Source organism: Cervus canadensis, chromosome 4 (assembly GCF_019320065.1).
Source record: "Cervus canadensis isolate Bull #8, Minnesota chromosome 4, ASM1932006v1, whole genome shotgun sequence".
Taxonomy (NCBI): Eukaryota; Metazoa; Chordata; class Mammalia; order Artiodactyla; family Cervidae; genus Cervus; species Cervus canadensis.
Genome location: NC_057389.1, coordinates 96132012 through 96147459, shown reverse-complemented (window position 1 = coordinate 96147459; position 15448 = coordinate 96132012). Strand labels below are relative to the sequence as shown.

At 37.8% G+C, this 15448-nt stretch overlaps 1 protein-coding gene across 2 annotated transcripts in view; it reads left to right on the top strand.

Moving 5' to 3' along the window:
* LOC122439326 (nuclear envelope pore membrane protein POM 121C-like) overlaps window positions 1–8118 on the top strand; it is a 77816-nt gene extending 69698 nt beyond the window's left edge. For both annotated transcript variants that reach the window (XR_006268843.1, XM_043464404.1), the window contains exon 2: window positions 7937–8118. Coding sequence is in view for 1 of the 2 variants with exons in the window: in XM_043464404.1 (XP_043320339.1) it covers window positions 7937–7940 (4 nt within the window). In the remaining variant the exon portion in view is untranslated. The remainder of the gene's footprint in view (window positions 1–7936) is intronic.
* Window positions 8119–15448: the final 7330 nt, after the last annotated feature.

The following is a 15448-nucleotide window of genomic DNA, read 5'->3' as shown; positions in this document are numbered from 1 at the left end:
CAAGCAAACATTGCTTTTAAAAACTACTTGGTTTAGCTTCTTTCAGCAACTGTGCAGTGAGGTTATGTGTACCACATTTAGATTCACTTGTCATTGTCTACATTCCATTTTGGGCTCCTGCAACAACCTGGTTGATTTTAATTTTCAAAGTGAACCCAAGTCTTTGTGGTATAAAATTTGTTTACATTTTTTGAGTATTTTTTTGTGTCTGTATTTGTGAGTGATGTTGATCTGAAATTTTCTTTTCTTGTGACGTCTTTATCTGATTTTGGTATCAGAAAATACTGCCCATACAGAGTGAGTTGGGAAGGCTTCCCTCCTCTACTTATAGAAAGGTTGGTACAATTTCTCCTTAAAATATTTGGGAGGATTCACCAATGAAGTCATTTGGGCCCAGGTTTTTATTTCTGGGAAAATTTTCAATTATTAATTCAATCTCTTGTTATAGATCTAAGGTTTTCTAATTCTTCTTGAGTCAGTTTCAGTAATTGGTGACTTTCTGGAGACTTTGCCTGCTTCCTCTAAATTGTGTAAATTTGTTGGCATGAAATTGTGCTATTTTTCTTATAATTCTAATATCTCTAACGTAGGAGATGATATCCTTTCTTGAATTCCTAATTTTGTTAATCATTGTTTTCTCTCTGTATCTCTTTCTCTCTTATTGCCCTTTCTCTCTTTCACTGTGGCTAAAAATTTATAAATTGTGTTGATTTTTTTTAAAAAGAGTCAATTTTTGTGCTTTTCATTTTGTCTATTTTGCTGTTTTCTATTTCTATTTCATTTTAGGCTCTAATCTTTACTATTTCATTCTTTCTTCTTCCTTTAGGTTTAATTTGCTCTTCTTTTACTATTTCTTAAATTGAAAGACTAGGGTATGGATTTGAAACTTCTCTCTAATAAACTTTTAAATGATGTATTGATATAACACGCACAGAGGAGCCTGGCAGGCTATAGTTCATGGGGTCGCAAAGAGTCGGACACAACTGAGCAGCTAACATTTTCACTTTCACTTATGTAAATTTAAGATGTAAACCTAATGTTGATTTGATACATTTATATATACTAATATGATTGCCATTGTAGTAATAATTAGCACCTCCTTCATGTTGTATAACTATCATTATTTTTTAGTGGTTGGAATTATTAAGATCTGTCTCTTGTCAAGTATGATTACAGTAATACAATATTATTGTCTGTATTCACCATTCTGTGCATTAGAATTTTAGAAATTATTAGCTTTTTGTTGCAAATTTGTACCCTTAAATAGCATCTCTCCTGTCTCACCACCACCTAGCTTTTGGTAACCACTATTTTAGTCTCTGGTTTTATGACTTTGGCCTTTTAAGATTACACATATAAGTGATATCATATGGTATTTGTCTTTTCTTGTCTGACTTATTACTTAGCATAATGTCCTCAAGGTCCATCCATGTTGTTGCAAAGGGCAAGATGTCCTTCTTACTCATGACTAAAAAATGTCCCCTTGTGTATACACTGCATCCTCCTGCAATGGGCATGTAGATCGTTTCCGTATCTTGGCTTTTGTGAATTATACTGTAATAAATATCAGAGTACAGATATCTCTTTGAACCTTGTTTTCATTTCCTTTGAGTACCCAGATGTAGCTCTATTTTTATTTTTTTTGAGAACCTTCATACTGTTTTCCATAATGCATGAACCAATTTACAATTCCACCATCAATATACAAGCATTCCCTTTTCTCCGTATCCTAGACCAATACTTGTTATCTCTGGTCTTTTTCATTGAAGTATAGTTGATTTATAATGCCATACTAGTTTCAAGTGTTCAAAATTGGGAAAGGGGTACATCAAAGCTGTATATTTTCACCTTTTTTATTTTAACTTACATGCAGAGTACATCATGTGAAATTCCAGGCTAGATGAAGCTCAAGCTGGAATCAAGATTGCCAGGAGAAATACTAATAATCTCAGATATGAAGATGACACCACCCTTATGGCAGCGAGCAAAGAGGAGCTTAAAAGCCTCTTGATGAAGGTGAAAACGGAGAGTGAAAAAGCTGGCTTAAAGCTCAGCATTCAGAAAGCTAAGATCATGGCATCCGGTCCCATCACTTTATGGCAAATAACTAGAGAGAAAAAGGAAACAGTGACAGACTTAGTTTTCTTGGGCTCCAGAATCACTGTGGATGACTGCACATGGTGACTACACATGGATGACTATCGCATGGTGACTGCAGCCATGAAATTAAAAGATGTTTGCTCCTTGAAAGAAAAGCTATGACAAACCTAGACAGCATATTAAAAAAGAGAGACATCACTTTGCTGACAAAAGTGCCTATAGTCAAAGCTATGGTTTTTTTAGTAGTCATGTACGGATGTGAGAGCTGGACCATAAAGAAGCCTGAGTGCCAAAGAGTTGATGCTTTTGAACTGTGGTTTGGAGAAGACCACTCTTGAGAGTCCCTTGGACTGCAAAGAGATCAAACTACTCAATCTTAAGGGAAATCAACCCCGAATATCGATTGGAAAGACTGATGCTAAAGCTGAAGCTCCAATACTTTGGCCACCTGATGTGAAGAACCGACTCATTGGAAAAGACCCTGATCTGGGAAAGATTGAAGGCAGGAGGAGAAGGGGACAACAGAGGATGAGATGGTTGGATGACATCACCAACTCAATGGACATGAGTTTGAGCAAACTCTATGAGATGGTGAAGGACAGGGAAGCCTGGCATGCTACAGTCTGTAGGGTTGCAAAGCGTCAGACGAGACTGAGGAACAAAGTTTCAAGTGTACAATATAGTGATTCAGTATTTTCAGATTATACTTTATTTAAATTATTGGTTGTATTCCATGTACTATACATTATATCCTTGTCAGACATGACTTAGCAATTAAACAACAACCTGGTATTGATAGTTCGTATCTCTTAATTCCTTTTCCTTATTATGCCCCTCCTCCCAACACTCTCCCCACTGGAGAGACAAAGTATTTATACCAATAGTTTGTCCACTCTATCTATGTCTGTTTTTGTTTTATTTATTTATTTTTTTTGATTCTATATTTAAGTTAAACATATAGTATTTGTCTTTCTGTCTTACTTCGCTAATCATAACACTCTCCAGGTACATCAATGTTGTGCAAATGGAAAAATTTTATTCTTTTTATGTGTGTATCTTGTTGATCTTTTCATCTGTTGATGGACACTTAGATTACTTCCATGTCTTAGCTATTGTAAATAATGATGTTATGAACTTTGTGGTGCACATATCTTTCCAAAGTAGTGTTTTTGTTTTGGATATATACCCAGAAGTGGAAATATTGGATCATATGGTCATTCTATTTTTAATTTTTTGAGGAACCTACATACAGTTTTCCATAGTGGTTTACCAATTTAAATTCTCACCAAAGTGGGCTAATACTTCCTATTTTCCACATCTTTACCTACATTATTTGTTAAATTTTTTGATGATAGCATTTCTGACAGATAAGAGATGATAAGTCATTGTGGTTTTGATTTGCATTTCCCTAATGATTGGTGATATTGAGCATCTTTTCATGTGCCAGTTGGCTATCTGTATGTCTTCTTTGGAAAATGCCTATTCAGATCTTCTGTTCATTTTTTAAGTTTGTTATTTTAAATTTTTGTTATTTTAAGTATTAACCACTTATCAGACATATCATTTGGAAATATCTTCTCCCATTCAATAGGTTGTCTATGCTTTATGGTGGGTTACTTCACTGTGCAAAAACTTTAAAGTTGAATTAGAATCCATTTGTTTATTTTTGCTTTTGTTTCCCTTGCCTGAGGAGGCAGATCTAAAAAATACTGCTAAGATTTATGTCAAAGAGTGTATTGCCTATGTTTTCTTCTAGGAGTTTTATGATTTCTTATCTTAAGTTTAGGTCTTTAATTCATTTGAGTTTGCTTTTGTATGTGATGTGAGAAAATGTTCTAATTTTATTCTTCTACTTGTAGCTGTTCAGTTTTCCTAGCACCACTTATTGAAGAGACTTCCTCCCATTGCATGTTTTTGCCTCCTCTGTTGTAGATCAGTTGACTATGCTGCATGACTTATTTTTGGGCTTTCTGTTGTTCAGCTGATCCATGTGTCCTTTTGGTGCCAGTACCATACTGTTTTGATTACTGTGGCTTTGGAATGTAGTCTGAAGTTAGAGACTGTGATTCCTGCAGCTCCATAGCGTTGGCTATTTGGGGTCTTTTGTGTTTTTCATACAAATTTTAGTACTATTTGTTCTAGTTCTGTGAAAAATGTCATGAGGTTTTTTTTTTTTTTTTCTTTAATAGGGATTGCAGTTGATCTGTAGATTGCTTTGAGTAGTGTGGCCATTTCAACAATAGCAACTCCTCCAATCCATGAACATGGATATCTTTCCATTTATTTGTATCATCATCAATTTACTTCATCAATGATTTATAGTTTTCTAAGTATAGGTCTTTCATTTCCTTGGCCAAGTTCATTCCTATGTATTTTATTCCCTTTGATGAAATTGTAATTGGATTTTTTGCTTTGCTTTGTTTTCTCTTTCTGATACTTTGTTATCAGCATATAGATAAACAATAGATATCTGTCTATTAATCATGTAATCTGGAATTTTGCTGAATTTATTAGTTCTGATAGTTTTTTGGTGATGATTTTAGTGCTTTCACTATACAATATCATGTCATCCACAAACAGTGACAATTTTACTGCTTCCCTTACAATTTGCATGATTTCTTGTCTGATTTTTATGGTTAGGACTTACAATATTATGTTAAGTACACATGGCAAGAGTAGGCATCCTTGTCTTGTTTCTGATTTTAGAAGAGAAATTTTCAGTTTTTCACCATTGAGTTTCTTTCAGCATTTGAAAAATTTTGTGCCACTTCGGCCTTCATTGTTTTGGAAGAGAAATCTGCTGTCATTCAAATTTGCATTTCTTTTTGTAAAATATCTTGTTTCTCTCTGTTTTAAAATTTTATCTTTGTTTGTTTTCAGAAGTTTAATTATGCTGTATATTGATATGGATATTTTTTGTTGTTATTTTTAATATATTTGGATTGGCTCAGTTTTTTGAATCTGAATTATGTATTTTGACAAGTTTGTGACATTCTCAGCCATTATTTTTTCTGATACTTGTTCCACACTGTGTCCTCTCTTTCTGAGGCTCTGATGATATAAATTCTAGACCCTTTGTTACAGTCCCTCAAGTTGCTAAGGCTCTGTCCTTTTTGTCTATGTTCTCTCTGTTAAAACTGAACAACTTCTGCTGATTTATTTTCAAGTTTATTGATACTACCCTCTGTCATCTTCACTTCTATTGAGTCCATCTATCAGGTTGAAAAAATTTAGCTGATGTAGTTTTCAGGTGTATTATTTCCATTTGATTCCCCGCATTTTGTCCTTTTTATAACTTCTATCTTATTGCTTAAGTATTAATTTTTTCATTTGTTTCAAGAGAATTTGTAATTGATTATTGAAATGTATTCATGATGGCAAATTTAAAATCTTTGTGTGATAACTCTAACATCTTATTCAACTTGGTACTGGTGTCAGTCAATTGTTTTTTCTCACTGTTTATGGTTTCACTGACTTTTGGCACGAGGAAAGTTTTTTTCTGTTGTATCCTTGATACTTTGGTTATTATGCTTAGATACTCCTATTTTAATCTCCTACTTAGTAGGCAATTTTGCTGTTCAGGTTTAGCTTGTCAGTTGACCTATTTTGTGAACTTGACTGTTTAGCTCCCTGAACCCTGGAAATATTCCTGCTATTCTGATCTGCTTCATTCTTCTGGGGCTTCTGTCAATTCTTGCTGCTGCTGTATGTGGGAACATAAAGGTGTTTCCTGGGTTGTCTTGTGTCTGTGGGCCTTCACCTGTTGAACAGGGAAGAAGGTGAGTCAGAGGCCATTGTTCCTGTGTCTATGCCACAGGTGGAAGTCAGGGAGACAATGACTCTGCTGTGGGTATTTGGGACTTTTGTGGGCAGTTGACACTGCTTGCCGGTCACTCAGTTGTGGATGCAGGTTTGGACTCTCCACTCAATCTGTTTGGCTTCTTGCTTCTTATCCTTTGGCCAGACAGAGCAGCCTTTTTAATGTGGTGGGTTTTATTTTTTACATACCTGGTAGTTCCAGGTTTCAAAACTCCCTGTATCAAGTCCTGGGTATATGTGAGACCAAATAATAATAATAACACAAAGAAAGAAAAGAAAGGAAAAACCCTACAGGAAAACCCTGTGTGGTAATGAACTACTTCAGATATTATTTATCTTTCAATAATTTAAATATATCATTCCATTCCTTCTGGCCTTTAAAATTTCTTCTTTGAAATTTGTTGATAGTCTTATGAAGGCTTCCTTTCATTTTTCTCTTGCTGCAACATCAAACTTTATGAAACTAAAAGCTCTCTGGTAAATGTATAGACAAACACAGAATATTGTAATGTTGTAATGGTGGTGTTAAATGACTTAATATATACTGCAGGAGCTAAAAGACAAAAGTATAAAAATATGACTATAAAATATGCTAATGAATAGATACACAATATTAAAAAAGATATTACTTGTAACATAAATAGCACAAGGGGTGGGCAAAAGGATAGAATTTTCATTTGTGAATGAAGTTAAGTTGCTATCAACTTAAAATAGCCTGTTTTACATAAGTCCCATGACACAAAGAAAATATCTGTAGAAGATACACAAAAGAAAATAAATATGAATCACTAAAAAAAAAAAAAAAACCCCAAAACCCTGTGTTATTCTTCAAGTCCTGAGATCCCTATTCAGTCTGATTTCTTTTTTCCAGCCTTCAGAGTTCTTTTATTATTGTCTGTGTAATAATTTCCAAGATACTTAGTTTCATTAGAAGGGATAAGTGGGGAAAAGTAAGACAAGCACTGTCTATTTTGGAGCTGGTGATTTTAACATTGCTTTTTGAGAGGATTTGGTGACCACCTTGTTCTGCCCTTGTGAAAGCCGCATCCCCAAATCAGTCTCATTGTAGCTTTTCTAACAAAAGTTACGTTTATTGCACTGTTGTATTCTCTTCTCAATGGTCCTGCATGTGTGCGAGCTATGTTGCTTCAGTTGCATCTAACTCTTTGTGACCCTATGGCGTATAGCCTGCCAGGATCTTCTGTCCATGGGATTCTCTGGGCAAGAATACTGGAGCGGGTTGCCATGCCCTCCTCCAGGGGATCTTTCTGACCCAGGGATCAAACCCATGTCTCATGTCTCCTGCATTGGCAGGTGGGTTCTTTACCACTAGCATCACCTGGGAAGCCCCTCAATGGTCTTAGCACTGTCCAAATATCCATCAATTATTCCCATGTATCAGTATTGTAATTTAGACACTTGTCTTTTTAAAATAAGGAAATTAATTATAGAATTTATATTATAAGTATACAACATAGAATTATAATATATTAATATAATATAATATATTATTATAGAATTATTTTTCTTGTATTCCTGGTCTATTCTCTAGACCTACCTTTATTCTTGCTGAAATTTTTCTTCAGTAGTTCTTTTAGTGAGGTTATATGGGAATAAGCTCTCTTAATCTTTTTCATATTCAATGATTTTTGTTGGCACTTACTTTTAAAAGATAACAAGGATAGGTATAAAGTGTTGGGATTGATACATAAATCCCCTCACCATCTTGATATTAGGGCATGGTCATCTGAAGACACTGTAAGTTTTGAGTCTATTGGGCAAGTGCAGTTTCAAGGATAAGATTTTGTGTTCTGGTTTCAGGGTCAGTCATCCTGACCTCAAATGTGGGCTCTTGTACACTCCAGTATGTGTCTTGGATAAGATAATGATCCTCTGTTGACTTACAGATGAAATGGAGATAATCGTTAAGTGAGCATTATGTCAAGTGCTTTGTGTTTATGATTCCATTGATTCTTTTTCACATAGTCACAACCATTTTTTTTTTAATCTTTTACAGATGATGGAACTAAGACCCTAAACAATCAAATGACTTGAGAATGGTGACATCATGATTCATCTGCATAGGCGCCAATCTTCAAACACAAATACCTAAGCTGTCCTCTGTTCTTGTAGTGCAATATCACATTCCATGTAGAGTCATTTTGATACTTAAATAAAATAATCAATCTGAAGTGCTAACTGCAGTGTCTGACTTATGTGTTTGGTTCATGTTATCACTTATTATGATTAGTTTCCTCCTCTGTTGATCACATCTGTCCCGCTTTAGAGAATCCTCCTACTTCACTTGGCTGTCATGAGAATGTGTGTCAGCTGACGTGCTGGCTCAGGAGGCTCCTTAACCTTTCACTTCTCAAGGAGCTACAAGCAGTTCCACCTCCCATGCAAAGCTTGGGGGAAGTGCCCCTTCCTCCTTCTGGAACACACTCTGTATCATGCTATTGAAGCATCTGTATTTGTCTCCAGAGCATCATAAAAATCCCTCCTCGGTGACACCATCAACTTCAACCTCTGACCCTTCTCGCTACATAAATGTTCAAGTCAGATATGTGGGACAGGTTGAGGACAGATACCAATTCATTGTCCTGCACACACACTACTTCTCTCTTGCCTCTGTTTCCCTCAGATTTCACCTGTCTCTCCATCCCACTTCCAGCCACTCATCTTCTCAATCACCAACTTTATCAAATCCAATTCAGTTCACTATTCTGGAATAGTGAAAGCCAGGGCAGAGCTTCAACTGTTTAAGAGAATAGGGGCCTGAGACCTGAGTCAGAGATAAGTCCTAAAAGAGGAGCAGAAGCCTGAGGCAAGATGACACCAACACTGGAGCAGAAGGGCCTCTCTGAGGCTATACCAGAGGAAGGCTAGATTGTTCTAGATTGGGACAAGGAAAGATCAGATGAATGGAGAACCTAGTGTTAGGTGAAGAGAAAAGTGATCCCACCCTAGACCATCCCCTGTAGGCCCCATCATGGGTATGGAGGATGAGGAGTTCCCATAGCAGTCTGTCCTGGGTGACAGTCACTGACTGTGGGATGCCAAACACTTGCAGGCAAAATATGACCCTTTTTGCTTAGGGTTGAAACCTGGCATTTGTTTCTTATAGCCAATGCTGAGCATCAGGAGATGGCAGCACCAGAAGACTGAGAGGGTTGGCTGTGGCCAAGACTCCTTCTCATTCCCCTAGCAGAGATCAGATACTTTCCCTCAGCTCAGGGCCTCAAGATATGATAGGTGAGTCAGGGGACACATGCCGAATTCCATAGGCTTAAGTGCAAGGGGAGTGTCTAACATAACTTAAGAGACCCTGGCATCATGGAGTGGCCACCTCCTGGATGAGGCAAGTGCTGGCCTGGGGTAGGGGCCTCCACTGCTGCCTCTTTGACATGGTCTCCTATGAAGATGATGCCTGGACCTTTGTATGTGAGATTCTCAGAGGCCTGAGGTTTATTATCAGAAACATTGCATCACGTATTCTATTTTGCCTATTTTTTTCTGTTTCACAGTAGAGTGATAGCTTATGATGAACAGTGCCAGTATTCGTGGTCTCTACAGGAGAAAATTTCATTCCAGGACCCAAAAGATGTGGTCTCAGTCACTCAGAGCTTTGTGTAACAAAGTTTTATTAGAGTGAAAAGTATAGAGAAAGCCTCCAGCAAAAGGCACTGGAAGGGAGTAGGAGAGTACCCCACCTCACTGTTTTAAGCAGGGAATTATATACTTTTCAAACTGGCTGCTGAGAGCAGATAGACTCCTTGAAGGTTGTGAGAGTTCCGTTAGACCCTTTCCCAAGGCATACATCCTGAGATAACTTCAGTACAATTTTAGCCAGAAGAAATGAGTTCCGGGCAATGTGTTTCTGGGTGAGATATTCTGTTGTTGAGAAACAGGTTCCCAAGCAAGATTGTTACAATTATAATTATTAGCATAGAGTCGAAGAAAAGCATTTCCATAAGTAAGACATTGTGCTGCGTAGTCATTACTCCCGGACCTAAAGAAAGGCCAGTTTTCAGGCAAGATACAGTTGCAAAATGCTTAAGGAAAGCATGAGGGAAAATGTTCACCTCCTCCTTAAAGGGCCCTAAGCTTTAACTCTCTCATTAGGCAGGCTGTACCTCTTTCCTAAGGATGTGGGAGAATTTCATTTGTATTTGTCATCTTGTAAATCGAGGAGTCCACAGACAAGTGACTGGATACGAAAAGGTGGACAAGAGCCAGGTAGAAGATGGAAGCTTGAGGACCCATGATTCTTTCCCTATGAGACCAGTGGAATCAAAAGAGGTGAATGCCCCTTTGAAAATGCAGTTAAAAAAAATCTTTCCCCTAGTCTGCCTGCCATTATCCAATGTTAATGATAGTCTCCTATGAATGTACATGTATTAACATAAATGGCACATAGAAAAAGTTGGTACCTTACAAAAATAGGATATAAAGTATGCAATTCTGTGCATCTCGCTTTTCTTCCTTAACATCAGTTCAGTGCAGTTCAATCGCTCAGTTGTGTCCAACTCTATGGGACCCTGTGGACAGCAGCCCTCCAGGCTTCCCTGTCCTTCACCAACTCCCAGAGCTTGCTCAATCTCATGTCTGTTGACTCGGTGTGATGCCATCCAACCATCTCGTCCTCTGTTGTCCTCTTCTTCTTCGTCATGTTTAAGAATGAATCAGCCAATAGGGTCCAGTACATTCCTCTTAAGACCCTGTCCTGCGAGGCACCCAACCCTAAGGTCCAACCCCAATGTGTTAAATCCAAGGTCCTAGCCATGAGGCCTTACCCCAAACCCTAACTCCAGCCCTGACACTGGGGTCCTCACCAGAACCTTAATCCCTAGGCCCTAATCCTATAAAACCTAATGCTGACTCTGAGGCCATAATCCATGTGGAAATAAGCTGCAATGTACTCAACCTCTCACTATTTTTTTTGAAAAAATTTATTGGAGTATAGTTGATTTACAATGATGTATTAGTTTTAGGTGTACAGCAAAGTGAATTAGTTATACATATACATACATCACCTCTTCTTCAGATTCTCTTCCAATACAAGATATTATAGAAATATTGAGTATAATTCCCCTTGCTATGCAAAAGTTCCTTATTATCTACTTTATAATTTTATATATAATAGTATGTATACCTCAATCGCAATATCTTAACTGATCACTCCCCCCCCCACACACACCATTTTTCTCCTTTGGTAACTATAAGTTTGATCTTGAGATCTGTGAGTCTGTTTCTGGTTTGTAAATAAGTACATTTTTATCAGTGGTTATTGTATTCCACATATAAGTGATATCATATGATATTTGTCTTTCTCTGTCTGACTTACTTCACTTAGTATAATAATCTCTAGGTTCATCCATGCCTTTTGGTTGGAGCACTTAAACCATTTACATTTAATGTTAACTGATATGCAGAGCACACCATGAGAAATGCCGAGCTGGATGATTCACAGGCTGGACTCAAGATTGCTGGGGAAAATATATAACAATCTCAGATATGCACAAGATATCACTCTAATGGCAGAAAGTGAAGAGGAGCTAAAGAGCCTCTTGATGAAGGTGAAAGAGGAGAGTGAAAAAGCTGGCTTAAAACTCAACACTCAAAAATCTAAGATCATGGCATCTGGTTCCATCACTTCATGGCAAATAGCCAGGGAAATAGTGAAAGCAGTGAAAGATTTTATTTTCTTGGGCTCCAAAATCACTGCAGATGGTGACTGCAACCATGAAATTAAAAGACGCTTGCTCCTTGGAAGAAATGCTATGACAAACCTAGACAGCATATTTAAAAGCAGAGACATCAGTTTGTTGACAAAAGTGCATGTAGTTAAAGCTATGGTTTTTCCAGTAGTCATTTATGGATGTGACAGTTGGACAATAAAGAAAGTTGAGAGCTGAAAAATTGATGCCTTTGAGTTCTGGTGCTAGAAAAGACTCCTGAGAGTCCCTTGGACTGCAAGGAGATCAAACCAGTCAATCCTAAAGGAAATCAACACTGAATATTTATGGGAAGGACTGTGGCTGAAGCTGAAACTCCAATACTTTGACCACCTGATGCAAAGAGCTGACTCATTAGTAAAAGCCCTGATGCGGGGAAAGATTGAAAGCAAAAGGAGAAGAGGGCAGCAGAGGATGAGATGGTTAGATGGCATCACTGACTCAATGGACATGGATTTGGGCAGACCCTGGGAGACAGTGGAGGACAGGGAAGGCTCATGTGCTGCAGTCCATGGGACCACAGAGAGTCAGACATGACTTAGCGACTGAACAACAGCAATGTTCCTATTGCCGTTTTAAAAATTGTTTTGGGTTGGTTTTGGTAGGTCCTTTTTTCCCCTTTTCCTCTTTTGTTCTCTTATGATTTGATGACTATTTTTAGTGTTGCACTTGGGTTGCTTTTCCTGTGTTTTGTGTGTTTATCTGCTATGGTTTTATAGTTTGGAGTTCCCATGAGGTATGACATAGCATACAAGGCTGTTTTAAGTGGTTGGTCTGTTAATTTTATTTTTTTGATTTTTTAAATTTTTTGATCTGTTAATTTTAAATGCATTTCCCACTTCTTGCATTTGTACTCTCATCAGAGTTGCTTGTTTCACTATCATATTTGTGTGGATAACTCCTACTTTTACTGTATGTCTGTCTTTACCAGTGAGCTCTCCTATTTGTGATTTTAGTGTTGCTAGTTGTGCCCTCTTGTCACCAGCTAAACAAGTTTTTTCAACATTTACTGTAAGGCTGCTTTGGTGGTGCTATATTCTCTTATCTTTTGCTTGACTGTAAAACTATTTTTCTCTAGCAAATGAATGAGAGCCTTTCTGGGTAGCATGTTCTTGGTTGTAGGTTTTTCCATTTCATCACTTTAAATATATTATGTCCCTCACTTCTGACCTGCTGAGTTACTGCTGAAAAATCACCTGATAACCTTATGGAGATTCCCTTGTATATTATTTGTTGCCTTTCCTTTGCTGTTTTTTAAAAATATTTTTTCTTCATATTTTAATTTTTTTTTCAGTTTATTATATGTGTTTCAATGTGCTCCCCCTTGGATTTATTCTGTTTGGGACTCTGTGCACTTCTTGGACTTGATTTTTTTCCTGTCTTATATTAGGGAGGTTTTCATCTATAAGCTCCTCAAATATTTTCTCAGGCCCTTTCTTTTCTCCTTCTGGAATCCCTATAGAACAAATGCTGTATCTGTTGAATGTCAGATGTTGTCCCAGAGGTCTGTGAGACTGTCCTCAATTCTTTTCATTCTTTTTTCTTTATACTGCTCGGTGGCAGTGACTTCCTCTAATCTGTCTTCCAGATCACTTATTTGTTCTTCTGCCTCAGTTATTTTGCAATGGATTCCTTCTAGTGCATTTTTCATTTCAGTTATAGTGTAGTTCATCTGTTCTGTAAGTCTTCTAGTTCTTTGTTAAACATTCTTTTGTATCTTCTCCATCTGTACTGCCATTCTTTTACTGAGATGATCATCTTAGGATCATCTTCACTATCATTACCCTGAATTCTTTTTCAGGTAGGTTGCATAACCATTCTTTATTTACTTGTTCTGCAATTTTATCTTGTTCCTCCATCTGAAGCATGTTTATCTGTCATCTTATTTTGTCTTTCCACGTTTCTGTTTTCCTTTCTACAAGCTGCAGGGTTGTGGTTCCTCTCTTTCTGGTGTCTGCATCCTAGTGGGTGCGGTTGGCCCACCAGCTTGTGCAGGCTTCCTGGTGGGAAGGGCTGGTGCTCGCCTTCTGATTGGCTTCCTGGTGGGAGGGACTAATGCTTGCCTTCTGATTGGTGGAACTCGGTCTTGACCCTCTGGTAGGCAGGGCTGTGTCAAGGGGGTCTGTTCTGAGTTGACTGTGAGTGCAGTATGATTGTAGGTCTTCAGTTGACTGAAGAGTGGGGCTCAGTTCCTATCTTGCTGGTTGGTTGGCCTGAGGGCTCTTGGGTGGGGCCCCCATAGGTAAAATGGGGATCTCTCAGAGGTCTCCCACTGCTCAATATTCCCTTGGTCTTCTGCTACCAGTGTGTACCCGCAGAGAGCTAGTTAACCTCTATCTGCCTAGGAGATCCTCTAAAACCCGTAGGTATATCTATCCCAGACTCAAACAGGACACACTGGATCCTTCTTCATGAACATTGGTTTGAGTAGGGAATTTTGTGACTAGTTAGTACAATACCTATAACTAGCCTGATTAGGTGAATATGTACTCTGAGATTACCTCCTAACAAGGAGTTTCAAGCAGGCTGTTTCTTTCAGAAAACGCAGGGGTTCGACAGAAAAAATTTGAACTGAATACAACAAAGGTAACCAAAGTGTTTTTCAACTAGCTTCTAGTCTACAACTAACTAGCTTCCTGAAGCAGATAATACATCTTTAGCCAAGGGTCTTGGATTTGAAGATTCACACACAGCCTGTTTCTGAAAAATGTAGAGACACAAGATGCCCTGGATTCTTTTTTGTGATCACTGGTTTGAGCAGAAAGTTCTGTGACTACTTAGTACTATACCTATAATAACTTGGTTAGGTGAAAATGTACTCTGAGTTGACCTGCTAACAAGGAGTTCCAAACAGCCTGCTTCTTTCCAAAAACTTAAGTGTTAGACTAAGGAGATAGTAGCAAAAGCAACCAAAGTGTTTCTCAACTACTATTCAGTCTACACTGACTAGGTTTCTGAGGCAGAAAATATAGCATTAGCCAAGAGGCTCAGATTTCAAGATTCACACGCATCATGTTTCTGAATAGTGTAGAGACTCAAGCAGGACACACTGGATCTTTCTTTATGAGAACTGATTTGACCAGAGTTCTGTGACTAGTTAGTACTATACCTAAAACTAACCTGGTTATGTGAAAATGTACTCTGAGATGACCTGCTAACAAGGAGTTCCAAAGAGCCTGTTTCTTTCAGAACATTCAGCTGCTAGACTAAGGACATTTTTGAACTGAATACAACAACAGTCCTCAAAGTATTTTTAAACTAGCTATCAGTCTACAACTAACTAGCTTTCTGAAGCAGATAATACAGCATTAGCCAAGAGGTTCAGATTTCAAGATTCACACACAGTGTGTTTCTGAACAATGTAGAGACTCAAACAGGATGCCCTGGATCCGTCTTTGTGATCACTGGTTTGAGTAGAGAGTTCTGTGACTAGTTAGTCCTATACCTATAACTAACCTTGTTTGATGAAAATGTACTCTGAGACTACCTGCTAACAAGGAGTTCCAAGTAGCCTGTTTCTTTCACAAAAGTAAATGTTAGTCTAAGGGAATTGTTGAACTCAATATAACAAAAGCAACCAAAGCATTTTTCAACTAGTATTCAGAAAAAGTAACTAACTTTCTAAGGCAGAAATTACAGCTTTAGCCAAGAGGCTCAGATTCCCCATGTTTCTGAACTATGTAGAGACTCAAACAGAACACATTGGATCCCTCTTTGTGATCACTGGGTTTGAACAGAGTTCTGTGATTAGTTATTACTATACCTACAACTAACCTGGTTAGGTGAAAATG